The sequence below is a fragment of the Lissotriton vulgaris genome, chromosome 6 (genome assembly GCF_964263255.1).
Source record: "Lissotriton vulgaris chromosome 6, aLisVul1.2, whole genome shotgun sequence".
NCBI classification, from domain to species: domain Eukaryota; kingdom Metazoa; phylum Chordata; class Amphibia; order Caudata; family Salamandridae; genus Lissotriton; species Lissotriton vulgaris.
The window spans coordinates 1,191,047,614-1,191,063,568 of record NC_141694.1 but is presented as its reverse complement, the minus strand read 5'-3'; the positions used below and the strand labels follow the sequence as shown (position 1 = coordinate 1,191,063,568).

Below are 15,955 nucleotides of genomic sequence, written 5' to 3'. Positions count from 1 at the left end.
AAAACAATGGATTAATGAAGTTTCTATATGTGCCTGTGGATAGGCCCGGGTGGGCAATTCGTAAGCAATTAAAAATGCGGGAAAATTTGGAGACTCATTGTCTGTGACGTGACTGAATAACCTGAATAAAATATTGAATAAAGATAAATGGAGTGAAATATGGATTAATACTGAATAAGTGTCGGAATCGGATACAAATGAGCATGAGGCTGTGCAACTCATGTGACACGGCTACACACGTGTCACAACTTTGTAAAAACTGTCTCTCTAGGGCAGGCAGGATGTTACAGTGGTCATTGTGGGGCTTGAATGTAGAGAAGTGTAGTCTCACAGCAGGCTCTACTGAGGACACCCCAGGCACCCGGACAGACTAGAGCATGTACAGTCAATTGGCCCCATACGGTTTAGCGGGACACACATCGGATTAGGGTAACGAGGCACAGTCTGAGATAATCTGCTCTGTGAAGCATGTGGTTTCCCCTGGAGATTGATTATTGCAGGGGGGGGGGGGGGCACAATGTGAAGGAAGAGACCAGTTTTGGAGAAGCCAGGCAAGTTTTTGGTATGACATGGCAATCAGGTGTGTGGTCGTGGCAAGAGGGTAGGCACAAAGAAGACCTTAGCAAAACCACAGAGTAGGGAAGATTATTTGTGCTAAAACACCGCAATGGGTCTAAAAAAGGGAGATGTGGGTGACTTCTGGACAGGGATTGGGAGTGCAGTTTAGAGCAGTTAGGTGGCACAGCGGCTTAGGCTGGTGGCCCTAAATCATACTGCGAGGACGAGCTGGGAAAGTATTTTATGGCTTTCTTGCCTCAGTGAGTAGCAGGGTGTGCTTTGCGCTGCTATCGTGCGCAAATCTCTCCGCCCGGATGACCGCAAATTTGATTTGTGTAGTGATGTAGTATTGGAAATGGCAAAAGGCCAAGCACCAGTTATCGGAAGATTGGGATGGGTTGAGAGGGTGGGTGGCTGGTTTGGCGATATGCAAGACTAAGAATGGCAATGGTGTCACGAGATGGGGAGAGAGTTGGTGTTCTGCAGAATTCCAAGATAACTAGGAAAACCTCATGGATTTGGTGAAGAAATACATGGCCAGGCCGATGGCTTTGGGGTGGGTCCTGATCCTGCAGTCCGGTTAAGCAGACATGCCACAAACACAGCAGTGAGATCAGACAAGGGCGTTTGTAGAAAGGAAAGCATGTAGTTGATCAGGAGGCCGGCCCAAACAAGAAGGCGCATAAAACAGGGATTGTGGATTAAGTCTGACAATAAGACAGACAGTGGGGGGAAAAATCACAGGAGGAAGCTGGGGCCCAGGACAAAGAGGTTACTCTAAAAAAGCTCCCATAGATGGGTATCATTGGGAGATCATTTGAGGATGGCCACAAAAAAAAAAAGATCTGGAAGTGGCAGAATATATGAAGTGTTTAAACTACTTGAGTTCAAGATGTGCGCTGTACAAGGGCATATCTTGTTTGATTTATTAGACTACGATTGCTCCATCTATAATAAGAATCTAGAGCACTTTAGGGTTTAGGTGACTACTGACTTGCCTCCTAGATCACAAATGGCATTGTCATTCTGTGGTGGGGTAGAAGGGGCACGAATATTTGTCAAAACTACTACTTTTAATTAATGTCTGTCTACCAGTCAGTGATCTAATCTTCTGTACTAAGTTGTAACACTTCTGCATGTTGAAGGAATTCACTTTCTTGAATTTTTAAGAGATTTTATCATATTTTTACATTAGGTTTGTTGCAGGATATGTATGCCAAATGTTTTACTTGGCTCTGGTCATGCATGGACTTTTCTAGAGCCAAGGCTCTGGCTCGACCTGCCCTATTAATTTGTCTGCGCAACCTCCTCTGTTTGTGTCTCCATTAGTGCATGTGACTGTCAGTCACTTGATATTATGATTTGTGAAAGACAAGAACATGGAGCCCTGCCCATATGTACTGATTTGACTCCTCTAGAAACGAGGCTTCTTGTAGCAGTGATGAAGAATGTATACAGTGAAAATACATTAAACAAAAAAGTTATCACAGAGCAGGGATTCCAGGCTGTTGTGTTTTACGTGATCGTAGTCTTGAGTTCCCAGGGAGAACAACCAGACTGAGGAGTGATGGGCAGGGGTGTAGCTTCTCTGGGGGTGAAAGGTGTGATACCCCTCTAGTTTATGCTTGGTTTGGTAGTTTGGTCGGGGGGGGCGGGTGCCTGAATCGGATCTGCTGTGGCCGTTTTCCTTGTTGCTCCCATTTCTCTAAGAAGATATATAATGGTGTGCAACTGCTTTACTGAAAGTAGTAAATCTACACCTTTTAGAAGTTCCCATTGAAAGAGTGGACATTTACTTTTTGGACTTCACAAACCTTGGCAGTAGTAGACTTGGAATGCTGCACCAGTCATGTTTGCACTAAAGTAAGCATAAAAAGTCATGGCTGGAATGCTGGAATTAATCTCAGCCACTGGTAATTACTCTGGGCCACATCCCAGTCCATCGTTATTTTGCACATCATGACATCTGTTTGAAACCTACCACATGAAATCAGTCTTCCCCCCTCTTCCAAAGCAAACAGTCGGTGATTAAGTTTTAAAATGTTAAGTGCCAGGGCTCTGACCAGGAGGCCACTGCAGCTTGCACCACCCTTCTCCCTTGTCATCGCTGCCAAAACAACTACTAACCATCTCTCTCGAATGTAAGTATGCTAGTTCAGATTTATTCCAGGTCCTCAAAGCTAAAGGAATGGTGGCTGTTGAGGCAGGTATTAGCAATTGTAATGTATATTGTTCCAAAACAACCGTTTTGCTCATCTCTAAATTAAATGAGCAGCGCCACCATGTGGTAGACTATTTAAGTATGATGTTGACAATTAGGTGCCGGTGCTGAGCACCGGAACGCCCCGGCTCAAATGAAACACTGCAAACTGTCCAGCCTGAGCTGCCAAGCAATCCCTGAAACAAATTACAAGCAACTCAGAACTGGTTTAGTCCTAGTTGGGGCTCATCAGCCAGGTATAGCTTTGGTCCAGTGATGTGCATGGGACCCATGTCTGGAGTTACCTGTCCAACTTGGGGAGTTGCACAAAAGTGTAAAAAAAAAGTGATGGATGTAATGCTTGAATCAGTCTCAGCCACTGGTAAGTACTCTGTGCAGCCTTCCAGTTCATCGTAGTTTTGCACACTGTGCGACCTCAGTTAGGACCCAACTGTAGGAGAGTAGGGTCTGCAATCCTATGATCACCCAGATTTTTTGCTTTTGTTTCACTGGTTTACGACTTTCTCTGGCTGTGGGCCTGCTAATCAGACCCACAGCCTGGCTGTTCTCTTTCTAAATTACAATATGTACCCTAGGTGCATTTACCAATTGGTACTGGGCCACCTTATCAGACCCTGTAACTCAGGGCATAGGTGTACCCAGGGCCGTCAGGGGCTGCAGCATGTATTATGCCACCCCTGGCTGGCCTCCTAAATTTGACACAACTGGCTGCATGACAGCTGGGGCGAAGTCGTGTAATCACACTTTGCTTTAGATATAGTAGCCCTATATCTAACCATACAATGGACACTCGAGTTCCTATCAGTCACTCCTATGGCAGGCCTTGACAATCCTGAAGGCAGAGTGCATGGGCTCGTGTGAACTAGGTTCTGGCCCGAGCCGAGCCCGGTTGCAGCTTGCGGAATCAAGACCCAATGGCTGTTCCATGATAACGCGTACCACATCGGTAACTTCGGTGTCGCGTTATCAAGACATGTCGAGTAAGGTGTCATACGAATCGGGATGCTGCCCTCTCACCAACTCTGGCGACGAGGTTAGCATTCCGCCCTTCTAGAGGGACACGACATGTACGTAACTGTGAACCCCGGTTAAAGTTAACTAAAGCCTCAGCTCCACAAAATGGATGCTGCCACCACAGACACGAGTCTGACCTCCTGCTGCTGGGAGTCCTTCCAGCGAGGAGAGCTTGGACAAAGGGTTTCCTGTCGAGGGCGGTGTTCGCACCGTCCCAGACAGGGTTTGTGTATTCTGGGTAGGTAGGGCTTTTGCGAGAAGGTGACTGCGGAGTGGCACCCCGGTGCTCACTACGCATCTGCCGGTCAGAACCAGTTCCAGGGGCACCAGCCCTGGCCTGGGGAAAGTCCAGCAGGGGAGAGGGGTGTAACTACCTCCCTTCCTGGTCCCACCCTTAGGGCAGGACCTAGTCATGTACGCACCCCTTTCTTTAGAATAAAGGCCGGAGCGGGGACCCTTCCAAATTAGATCATCTTTGAATCAAGAACTACTTTCTACGAAAGGACACTCAAGACTCTTCTCAAGATTTCTCCCTTGTGACTAAGGAGTAGTCACTCTGCATCAGCGGGCACCATCTAAGAACTCTGCGGTTTGATGCAAGTCCTTCCTCAAGGATCCGACGGCCCAGCTCGACAAGAACCGGCTTCCCTGGCACCTCTGACCTCTACCCACGTCATCAGCTCAGCTGTGATCTGTGGGTGCGACGAGACCTCGAGGGACCGGCCATCATCAGAACCTGCACGCTCTTAACCAGCACGACCATCGAAGCGATTCCCTGGTGAGTGCTCTGGGGTCCGAGAAGCCCCGACCCTGAGCCGCTCCAGCACCGAAGTGCAGTCTCCCAGCATCTTCACGATCTGCGTGGGGCCCTTCTGCTCGCTGCTCAGCACGTTGTCTGGTCACTAGCCGCTGGCTTGTGCCCTTCTGTGACGACATCCGACAATCAACACTGCTGGTCTGGTTGCTCCAGACTGGCCCTTGCTTCCATCTTTGCGAGAAGCACCCCGGACCCTCCTGGTCCACTCAAGACGCCATCTTAGGCCCACCACGTGGCCCTGAGATCTGCCAAGGCTTGTTGCCCCATCCTGGGCCCAGCGACGCCGACAGCATCATCCTTCGTGGGACAGCTCGCACCTCCGCCGTGGTCGCCGACAACGCCTCCTGGTCCGTGACACTGCAGAGCCTAGCGTCGCCCACTCACCTGGTCGAGGTGACCGCCAACCGGTGCCTTCCTGGTACCCTCTGACTACTGGCTAGTAGTACGAACTTGGTCCCCTCTGCTTTCAGGTATCAACAATCTCTGATCCAGGCTTGGATCTCTACGAACTATTCATCACTGGTCGCCGGCCAGCAACTCCTTTTCTTCCGGCTCCTGGCTCGTCAGCGAAGACCCCGACGCCTGTAAGACTTGTGCAGCCGCAGCCCTCGTGGCTAGGTAACTCGGCATTTCGGTGCCTGCATAGCCTCTTTACTCTAGGGTCCCGAGTCCCTCGCTTCCGACTTGCCTTATCGGGTCCGCCCGAGACCTTAAACTTTCCGTGTCCTCGGACACTTGTTTTAATTGTGCACTTGAAGTATTTTCCTAAGAGATTTGGTTTGTGCTTAGTACCCTGTCCTCATAAAGAGTCCAGGGCTGTTGTGAATCTTAATAAATATCCTGTTTATTTTCATAACACTTGTGTGGTGTCCTTTCACTGGGTGTTCAAGGGGTACATGTGTGGTAAACAGCTGGCTTAACGCGCCCTCTCGAGTCTTTAGCCTTAGACTGCTCGTATCCACGCTACTAGGATAGCTGGTCTATAGGTTGACTTACAACCAAACACCATAAGGGTCGTTGGAACGATACATAGCGGTCGCTAGAATAGCGAACGTTGCATATCGGGCCAACTTCTCACATTGGTGAGCAGCGGTTGGGATTTGAGCTTGCTGTTGTTTTACCACACGTATCCTAAGAATATCTTGTTGAAAGATCGCATAAGTACTGTTAGTACATATAACTAAAGCTTAGAATACTCTGAGTTGTACTGAACCAGCAGTTGCAGCTCCTCAAGGCTTAGCACACCTTGGCTGCAACTCTTAGCAAGGGAACAGTAGGTAAACACGTAGTGTAGGTAGGTGCATCACTTACACCACACTAGAAACAGTATGTCGGACAAAGGAGGAAACTCTGAGTCTCCCCACGTGTCAGTTGACCCTCCACAGGTCATCCCTTCAAGATATACTGTGCTGAGCTTCAAGGAGTTAAGACAGGTGTGTCACTCCCGGAAGATCAAGCAGGGGTCTAACCCCACCACGTCCTTTCTGATTGGTCTCTTGGAGACTTACGATGCCAGAAAAGCTGAGACCCGTCTTAGCTCTTCTAATCCAGAAGGAGACATGCCTCCCCTCGAGGGAACCAGAGACGATCCTGACCTCATCCACCTCGCAACTGAGAACGAAGATGTGGAGGATGATGAGGATCCCTCTGGGGATGAGGCAGATAAGGGACAGGTAGAAGTCGTTAGACTAAGCAGGTCCAACTTAAGCAAACATGATAGTGGTACTGGGGGACCCCCAGCGCTACTGTCAGGTCCGCTTAACATTGGGAATGGACGAGCCCGATCTCTGTCGAGAGACTCTGGCAGATCCCTTCAAACCAATGGCTCTCGCAACTCTTCGCAAAGAGGGATGACGTCCCCTCAGCGGAGAGTATACGAAGCTAAGGAAAGGGCAGCTAATCTGAGGATCGAAAGGTAAGAACTTGCCCTGGCCAAAGAAAGGCTTGCCTTTGCGAGAGAGCAACAGTTAAGTGGGGTAGTCCCCACTGGTGGCAGCAATGTACCTAGCAATAGGGAAAAGAGTTTCGATACGAAACACCTTGGTAAGATAGTGCCCCCCTTTAAACAAGGGGACAACATCCACAAATGGATTACTGCTTTGGAGAGGGCCTGCACGGTGCAAGGTGTTCCCCAGAGTCAGTGGGCAGCTATCTTGTGGCTCTCCTTTGAAGGTAAAGGAAGAGACAAGCTCCTCACCACAAGGGTGGAGGATGCGAACGATTACCAAGTCTTGAAAAATACACTCGTTGAAGGGTTCGGCCTAACCACTGAGCAGTACAGGGTGCTGTTCAGGGATACCCAGAAAACGCAGTCTCAAGATTGGTCTGACTTTGTCGATTGTGCCACTAAGGCTTTTGAGGGCTGGTTGCTGGGCAGTAAGGTTACTGATTACAAAGGATTGTATAATTTGATGATGAGAGAACAAATTTTAAACAATTGTCAGAACCAGTTGTTGCATCAGCATCTTGTCGACTCGGATCTGACCTCTCCCCAAGAATTGGGAAAGAAGGCAGACAGATGGGTTCGTACGAGAGTTAAACAGAACCAGGGCCAGAATCAAGGTGGTCAGAAGAAAGCAGACCAGAAGGGTAAAGATTCTAAGGGGGAACAAATTGACCAGAAGTCTTCGACAGGTCCCCAACAACCCAAAGAGGGAGGGGGTCAGGCTCCCCAAAAGAAGAAAGAAGGCCAATCCAAAAGATGGTGCCAGTACTGTAAAAGTAAATCTCACTGGTTTAGTGAGTGCACCAAGAAAGGAGGAGGGCAGACTCCTGCCACTGCAGCCCCTAAGGCACCTGTGCCCCCTAGTACAGTCAGCAGTGGTAGTGCGCCTCCCAAGGGTTTAGTAGGGTTAACCCTGGGTTCTGAGGGGCGTGACAACTTAGTTGGCACACTCACTCAGGCTGTCCTTGTCAGTACAGGGGACGCGGACGTGTCCCCTGACATAAGTCCCAATACCTTGGGCAAATACAGACAGACGCCTTTCATAAATGGAAAGATGGCTCAGGCCTATAGGGACACTTGTGCCAGCGTCACCATGGTGACGCCTAACTTTGTGGACCCTGGACAGATCATGCCAGGTACAGAATTCCTGGTGACCAATGCAAGCAATGTCACTACCAATCATAGTATGGCAATTGTAGCTTTCTCCTGGGGAGGGGTAACTGGCCAAAAGAAGGTTGTAGTTAGTCCAGACCTCCCAGTGGATTGTTTGTTGGGCAATGATTTGGAGTCATCACAATGGTCAGAAGTGGAGCACCGGACTCACATGGAAATGTTAGGTTTGCCAGCACATGTGTTCGCTGTGACCAGGTCACAGGTCAGGAAATGCCCCACTGAACAGGTGCTGGATCCTGGAACAACGGACCAGACACCTCCCAAGAAAAAGAGCAGTAGGGTTAAGGCTGCGCCTTCCCCCTTGCCCCAGGTCGTGGATCAAGTCTCAGAGGAGGCTGACCTACAGGAATTGAGGGAAACTGAGCCTAGGGAGTTCGAACTTGATCAAGTTGAATTCTTGGGTTCAGGGGGACCCTCAAGGGAAGACCTGGGGAAGGACCAGTTAGACTGCCCTTCTCTTGAACCCCTCAGACAGCAGGCTGCTGCTGAGGCTGCTGGGAACGCCACAGGTACCCACAAGGTATACTGGGAAGATGGACTCCTGTACACTGAGTCAAGAGACCCCAAGCCTGGCATGACCAGGAGGCTGGTTGTACCCTTGTCTCAGCGTGGTTTCCTACTTACCTTGGCCCACGAGATTCCCTTAGCAGGTCACTTAGGCCAGACGAAAACGTGGGACAGGCTTGTCTCACACTTTCACTGGCCTCATATGAACGAAGATACCAAGGAGTTTTGCCGCTCCTGTGTCACTTGCCAAGCCAGTGGTAAGTCAGGTGGCACGACAAAGGCCCCCCTTATACCAATGCCTGTGGTGGGGGTGCCCTTTGAACGGGTGGGGATCGACATCGTCGGTCCCATGGAACCACCAACAGCATCAGGGCACAAGTTTATACTGGTGGTAGTGGATCATGCCACCAGGTATCCTGAAGCTATTCCCCTTAGGACCACTACAGCACCTGTTGTGGCAAGAGCCCTAGTTGGAGTATTCTCCAGAGTGGGCTTCCCTAAGGAGGTCGTCTCCGACAGAGGTGCAAACTTTATGTCGAGCTACTTAACTGCTATGTGGAAGAAATGTGGTGTCCACTACAAGTTCACTACACCCTATCATCCACAATGCAATGGGCTTGTTGAGAGATTCAACAGGACCCTTAAAGGGATGATTCATGGACTACCTGAAAAGCTTCGGCGTAGATGGGATGTCCTGATCCCCTGCCTCTTGTTCGCCTACAGAGAAGTCCCACAGAAGGGGGTTGGCTACAGCCCTTTTGAACTTTTGTACGGGCATCCTGTAAGAGGACCCCTGTGTTTGGTGAAGGAAGGATGGGAGAGACCTCTCAAAAAGCCTGCAGCCAACATAGTGGACTATGTGCTTGGCCTCCGCTCGCGGATGGCTGAATACATGGAGAAGGCATCTGAAAACCTTAAGGCCAGCCAAGAACTCCAGAAAGCTTGGCATGACCAAAAGGCTGTCTTGACTGTTTACCAGCCCGGACAGAAGGTGTGGGTGTTGGAGCCAGTGGCCCCAGCAGCACTCAAGGACAAATGGTCCGGGCCCTACACCATCCTGGAGAAAAAGGGAGAGGTCACCTACCTGGTCGACCTGGGAACTCCCCGGAGCCCCCACAGGGTGCTTCATGTCAACAGGCTCAAGGCATATGTCGACGGGAAGGACATGAGTTTGCTCATGGCCCTAGATGAGGGACAGGAAGAAGAGAGTGACCCTCTCCCCGACCTGCTCACTCAGAATCCTGACGATGGATCGGTAGATGGTGTTGTCTTTTGTGGCAGCCTCTCCGAACGTCAACAGAGCGACTGTAAACAGGTTCTTCAGTCGTTCAGACATATGTTTTCTCTAACACCCAGCCAGACCGATTGGTGCACCCATGAGGTTGACACTGGTGACAGCTTGCCCGTTAAGAGTAAAATCTACCGGTAGCCTGATCACGTTAGAGACTGCATCAAGAGTGAAGTGCAGAAAATGTTGGAGCTGGGAGTCATTGAACCCTCAGATAGCCCTTGGGCTAGTCCCGTAGTTCTAGTGCCGAAACCTCACACCCAGGGTGGTAAGAGAGAGATGAGGTTTTGCGTAGACTACAGGGGTCTCAATGCAGTCACTAAGACTGACGCCCACCCAATACCGAGGGCAGACGAGCTTATCGATAGATTGGCCTCGGCCAACTACTTAAGTACGTTTGACCTGACAGCTGGGTATTGGCAAATCAGGTTAGCTGAGGACGCCAAGCCTAAAACCGCATTTTCAACCCCTGGTGGGCATTATCAGTTCGTGGTGATGCCCTTTGGTCTGAAAAATGCACCTGCCACCTTCCAAAGGTTGGTGAATCAAGTCCTTACTGGGCTGGATGACTTCTGTGCGGCGTATCTTGACGATATTGCTGTCTTTAGCTCCACCTGGGAGGATCACCTGGTCCACCTGCGGAAAGCGTTAGAGGCTCTGCAAGCAGCAGGCCTCACTATCAAGGCCACCAAGTGCCAGATAGGGCAGACACAGGTTGTATACCTGGGCCACCTTGTAGGTGGAGGCCAGGTTCAGCCACTGGAGAGCAAGATACAGTCAATCAGGGACTGGGCTCCTCCAACCACCCAGACTCAGGTTCGAGCTTTCTTGGGCCTGACTGGATACTACCGGAAGTTTGTCAGGAACTATGGTTCCATCGTGACACCATTAAACGAACTGACAAGCAAGAAAATGCCAAAAAAGGTTCAGTGGACAGCGAGCTGTCAAAAAGCATTCGATGACCTAAAGCAGGCCATGTGCACGGCGCCTATCCTCAAGAGTCCGGACTACTCCAAACCATTCATTGTCCAAACAGATGCTTCTGAGTTGGGTGTGGGAGCTGTTCTTTCTCAACTGAATTTTGATGGTCAAGACCAGCCCATTGCTTTTATAAGCAGAAGGCTGACCCCTAGAGAGAAGAATTGGTCAGCTATTGAGAGGGAGGCCTTTGCTGTGGTTTGGGCCCTGAAGAAGCTGAGGCCATACTTGTTTGGCACTCACTTCAAGATTCAGACCGACCAGAAGCCCCTCTTGTGGCTAAATCAGATGTAGGGTGAAAACCCCAAACTGCTAAGGTGGTCCATTTCCCTACAGGGGATGGACTTTACAGTGGAACATAGACCTGGTACTGATCATGGCAATGCCGATGGGCTCTCCAGATATTTCCACTTAGAACAAGAAGACTCACCTGGTCAAGGTTAGCTTATTGTTCCGACGTTTGGGGGGGGGTCATGTAGGAGAGGAGGGTCTGCAATCCTATGATCACCCAGATTTTTTGCTTTTGTTTCACTGGTTTACGACTTTCTCTGGCTGTGGGCCTGCTAATCAGACCCACAGCCTGGCTGTTCTCTTTCTAAATTACAATATGTACCCTAGGTGCATTTACCAATTGGTACTGGGCCACCTTATCAGACCCTGTAACTCAGGGCATAGGTGTACCCAGGGCCGTCAGGGGCTGCAGCATGTATTATGCCACCCCTGGCTGGCCTCCTAAATTTGACACAACTGGCTGCATGACAGCTGGGGCGAAGTCGTGTAATCACACTTTGCTTTAGATATAGTAGCCCTATATCTAACCATACAATGGACACTCGAGTTCCTATCAGTCACTCCTATGGCAGGCCTTGACAATCCTGAAGGCAGAGTGCATGGGCTCGTGTGAACTAGGTTCTGGCCCGAGCCGAGCCCGGTTGCAGCTTGCGGAATCAAGACCCAATGGCTGTTCATGATAACGCGTACCACATCGGTAACTTCGGTGTCGCGTTATCAAGACATGTCGAGTAAGGTGTCATACGAATCGGGATGCTGCCCTCTCACCAACTCTGGCGACGAGGTTAGCATTCCGCCCTTCTAGAGGGACACGACATGTACGTAACTGTGAACCCCGGTTAAAGTTAACTAAAGCCTCAGCTCCACAAAATGGATGCTGCCACCACAGACACGAGTCTGACCTCCTGCTGCTGGGAGTCCTTCCAGCGAGGAGAGCTTGGACAAAGGGTTTCCTGTCGAGGGCGGTGTTCGCACCGTCCCAGACAGGGTTTGTGTATTCTGGGTAGGTAGGGCTTTTGCGAGAAGGTGACTGCGGAGTGGCACCCCGGTGCTCACTACGCATCTGCCGGTCAGAACCAGTTCCAGGGGCACCAGCCCTGGCCTGGGGAAAGTCCGGCAGGGGAGAGGGGTGTAACTACCTCCCTTCCTGGTCCCACCCTTAGGGCAGGACCTAGTCATGTACCCACCCCTTTCTTTAGAATAAAGGCCGGAGCGGGGACCCTTCCAAATTAGATCATCTTTGAATCAAGAACTACTTTCTACGAAAGGACACTCAAGACTCTTCTCAAGATTTCTCCCTTGTGACTAAGGAGTAGTCACCCTGCATCAGCGGGCACCATCTAAGAACTCTGCGGTTTGCTGCAAGTCCTTCCTCAAGGATCCGACGGCCCAGCTCGACGAGAACCGGCTTCCCTGGCACCTCTGACCTCTACCCACGTCATCAGCTCAGCTGTGATCTGTGGGTGCGACGAGACCTCGAGGGACCGGCCATCATCAGAACCTGCACGCTCTTAACCAGCACGACCATCGAAGCGATTCCCTGGTGAGTGCTCTGGGGTCCGAGAAGCCCCGACCCTGAGCCGCTCCAGCACCGAAGTGCAGTCTCCCAGCATCTCCACGATCTGCGTGGGGCCCTTCTGCTCGCTGCTCAGCACGTTGTCTGGTCACTAGCCGCTGGCTTGTGCCCTTCTGTGACGACATCCGACAATCAACACTGCTGGTCTGGTTGCTCCAGACTGGCCCTTGCTTCCATCTTTGCGAGAAGCACCCCGGACCCTCCTGGTCCACTCAAGACGCCATCTTAGGCCCACCACGTGGCCCTGAGATCTGCCAAGGCTTGTTGCCCCATCCTGGGCCCAGCGACGCCGACAGCATCATCCTTCGTGGGACAGCTCGCACCTCCGCCGTGGTCGCCGACAACGCCTCCTGGTCCGTGAGACTGCAGAGCCTAGCGTCGCCCACTCACCTGGTCGAGGTGACCGCCAACCGGTGCCTTCCTGGTACCCTCTGACTACTGGCTAGTAGTACGAACTTGGTCCCCTCTGCTTTCAGGTATCAACAATCTCTGATCCAGGCTTGGATCTCTACGAACTATTCATCACTGGTCGCCGGCCAGCAACTCCTTTTCTTCCGGCTCCTGGCTCGTCAGCGAAGACCCCGACGCCTGTAAGACTTGTGCAGCCGCAGCCCTCGTGGCTAGGTAACTCGGCATTTCGGTGCCTGCATAGCCTCTTTACTCTAGGGTCCCGAGTCCCTCGCTTCCGACTTGCCTTATCGGGTCCGCCCGAGACCTTAAACTTTCCGTGTCCTCGGACACTTGTTTTAATTGTGCACTTGAAGTATTTTCCTAAGAGATTTGGTTTGTGCTTAGTACCCTGTCCTCATAAAGAGTCCAGGGCTGTTGTGAATCTTAATAAATATCCTGTTTATTTTCATAACACTTGTGTGGTGTCCTTTCACTGGGTGTTCAAGGGGTACATGTGTGGTAAACAGTTGGCTTAACGCGCCCTCTCGAGTCTTTAGCCTTAGACTGCTCGTATCCACGCTACTAGGATAGCTGGTCTATAGGTTGACTTACAACCAAACACCATAAGGGTCGTTGGAACGATACATAGCGGTCGCTAGAATAGCGAACGTTGCATATCGGGCCAACTTCTCACACCAACCATATGCAAATCAGCTTTGCTACTGTCCAGTGGGTCAAGCCTGAAGTGCCCAGATGTGGGTCTCGTGCACACAGTCAGTGAAATCGAGCTATACCGTCTGAGCCTTAACTAGGGCGAAACTGGTCCTTGCTTGCATTTCAGTAAAGGGATGACCTGGGCTGCCAGTTTAGACTGGACTATTCTCATTGTAGTAGGGGAAAGACTGTTTTCCATATGGCTCAGTCCAAACTTGGACATGGTGTGCAAAATAATTATGGACTGGGATGCGACCCGAATAATTACTAGAGCCTGAGATTAATATAACCATTCCACCCAGCAAGTTGTGTCAAGTTTGCAGGCATAATATTGAACATCAAACACCCAAAAAGTGATGAGATTAACTTTCATATAATCTAACCAGTGGCAGTTGCTCGGGGTAGCATTCCAACCTTTTGGCAACTGTGCCACTCTAGACAGAGGCCCACCTAATGCAAATCAGTATTGACACTTCCTCCTGGCAACAGTCCCGAACCATGAGCAGCTTACTTTTCCATTCTATAGCTCACTGAAATTTGAAATACACCCCTTACCACACCCTCCCAAGTCTCGGAGTTAGTTATGACCCTGAGAGTGCCTAGTATTACTTGCCAGTTACAGCTTGCAGTCTTGATAAATTGGCTTTGACTTGTACACGCACAGTTCCGTATAACCTGCATAGCATACTTTTGCTGGTTTAAAATCTATTGTTGGAAAGTAATTTTTTTGGCACAAGAACACATGGGTCTGCAACCTTTTCTATAATCAGAACTACTTAAGTTCAATGTAAATAATCTAGAGCAGCTAATATAAGTGTTATAATAGTGACCATGCCAGACAAGTTTATAATGGTAATTCTAATTGTAATTTCCAGCAGACACCGCTTTCATAGAGCAAACCTAGATCTCCATATCTTATGAAAGTGAGAGTCTCTATGTGTTTCTTGGCAACGTTTTAAGTGATTGAGCAGTTTTGATTTTTGTTTCTCTATACCTTCCTGTGAACTGCTGGACGTGACTGGTTGAAGCGATCCTTTGATTGACCTAGCTCAGATCCCAGCCTAATAACTACTTGGACAAAAGGAATTAAATTGTCAGTGAAGTGTGACTTATGCAGTTGGTCCCTCTAGAAACGGAACATAGGATCCATCTGCTGCTACTCCTAGCAAAGCCGAGACAAGGAGATAGAGCGCTAAACCTTTTCAGACACTCACCCCCAGTCACTATTAGATTTGTGTTGAATCCATCATCCTGGTTTAGCTTATCTTCCTACCCCAGTTTAGACCCAGCCATATGCAAATCAGTATTCACTCTGTTCCTAACGAACAGTCTAGCCCGCGCTCTCAAGCCAGGTCTTCCCTAGACCGGAAACTAGCATCCTGGGACCTGTTTCAGGGTAACACCCCTCATCAGCCAGGCTAGCTTGAATCCAGTGGCAACAAATGATGGATTTAGGCCCAGATCTCTGTACTGGAGGGAATGTTTGACATTGTTTAACAATCTGTCCTTCAATTTTTTCTTTTTGCTTCTCATGGCAAGGCAGACAATGTGTGCTACGGCAGGCGCATGAATCTGCACACTGCAAAGGATCTGGCCCAAAAGAAATTGCAGAAACTAGAAAGAACTGCCTCCAACACCCTATCCATCCCCTCAATTGGAAAGCTTGCCTTACTTATTATATCTCCAGGAAGTGGTTATTCCTATCCTCTTAAGTTGGATATAATTTAATTATCCAGTTTAACACCCATACCGATCATCCCCAAACACCAACAGATGGCTAAAACATTGATATTCTGGTAAGAAATCAACTTAAATTGTCTCTAAACTAAATGTTTTCAAATACCCATAGATAATTATTTCACGTCTGATTTCTTTTTTCATGTTTAAAGACTAAATATCACTGACGTTTGTTTTTCAGTGAACTATGAGCAAGCCTTTTTTCATAACTGAGAATGTGAAGCTGGCTCGTGAATATGCCCTGCTGGGCAATTATGATTCTGCTACTGTCTACTACCAAGGAGTTCTTGAGCAGATGAACACACACCTTTTCTCAATAAAGGAGCCTCAACTACAGCTGAAATGGCAACAGGTAAGGTGTCTTGGGGATTTCAGACAATGTTCGTTTTTTAGGTGGAGCATTCTTGACCTATTGTATATACTTTAGTATGTACTTACATGTGCATGTACTTTGTGGGCTCCGGAGATCAGCCCTAGGGGTTGTCTGCTTCCATTTAGGGTCTTTTTTTCTGTTCAACTTCCTCTGTTTAACTGTCTTGATAGAAAACGACCATTAGAGGTCAGTAAAATACCAGAATTGTTTTTTCTGAGGGACTTTTTTTTTTCTTCTTACATCTGCGCCTATTTAACTTTCTTTTTCATTTTTTTTGTCAAATCTGTTAATTAGCAATTTGTCTTAATAATTAATGAAAGACAATCACAATGTATTAGACTCTCGCTGGTGGCACAGCAATATGGAAGATCAG

At 49.3% G+C, this 15,955-nt stretch overlaps 1 protein-coding gene across 2 annotated transcripts in view; it reads left to right on the top strand.

The window, feature by feature from the left end:
- The window catches only part of KATNA1 (katanin catalytic subunit A1), a 223,708-nt gene that overhangs the window by 26,997 nt on the left and 180,756 nt on the right, over positions 1–15,955 (top strand). For both annotated transcript variants that reach the window (XM_086927296.1, XM_086927295.1), the window contains exon 2: positions 15,391–15,561. In XM_086927296.1, coding sequence (XP_086783422.1) covers positions 15,397–15,561 — 165 coding nt within the window. In that variant the 5' untranslated portion in view covers positions 15,391–15,396. The remainder of the gene's footprint in view (positions 1–15,390; positions 15,562–15,955) is intronic.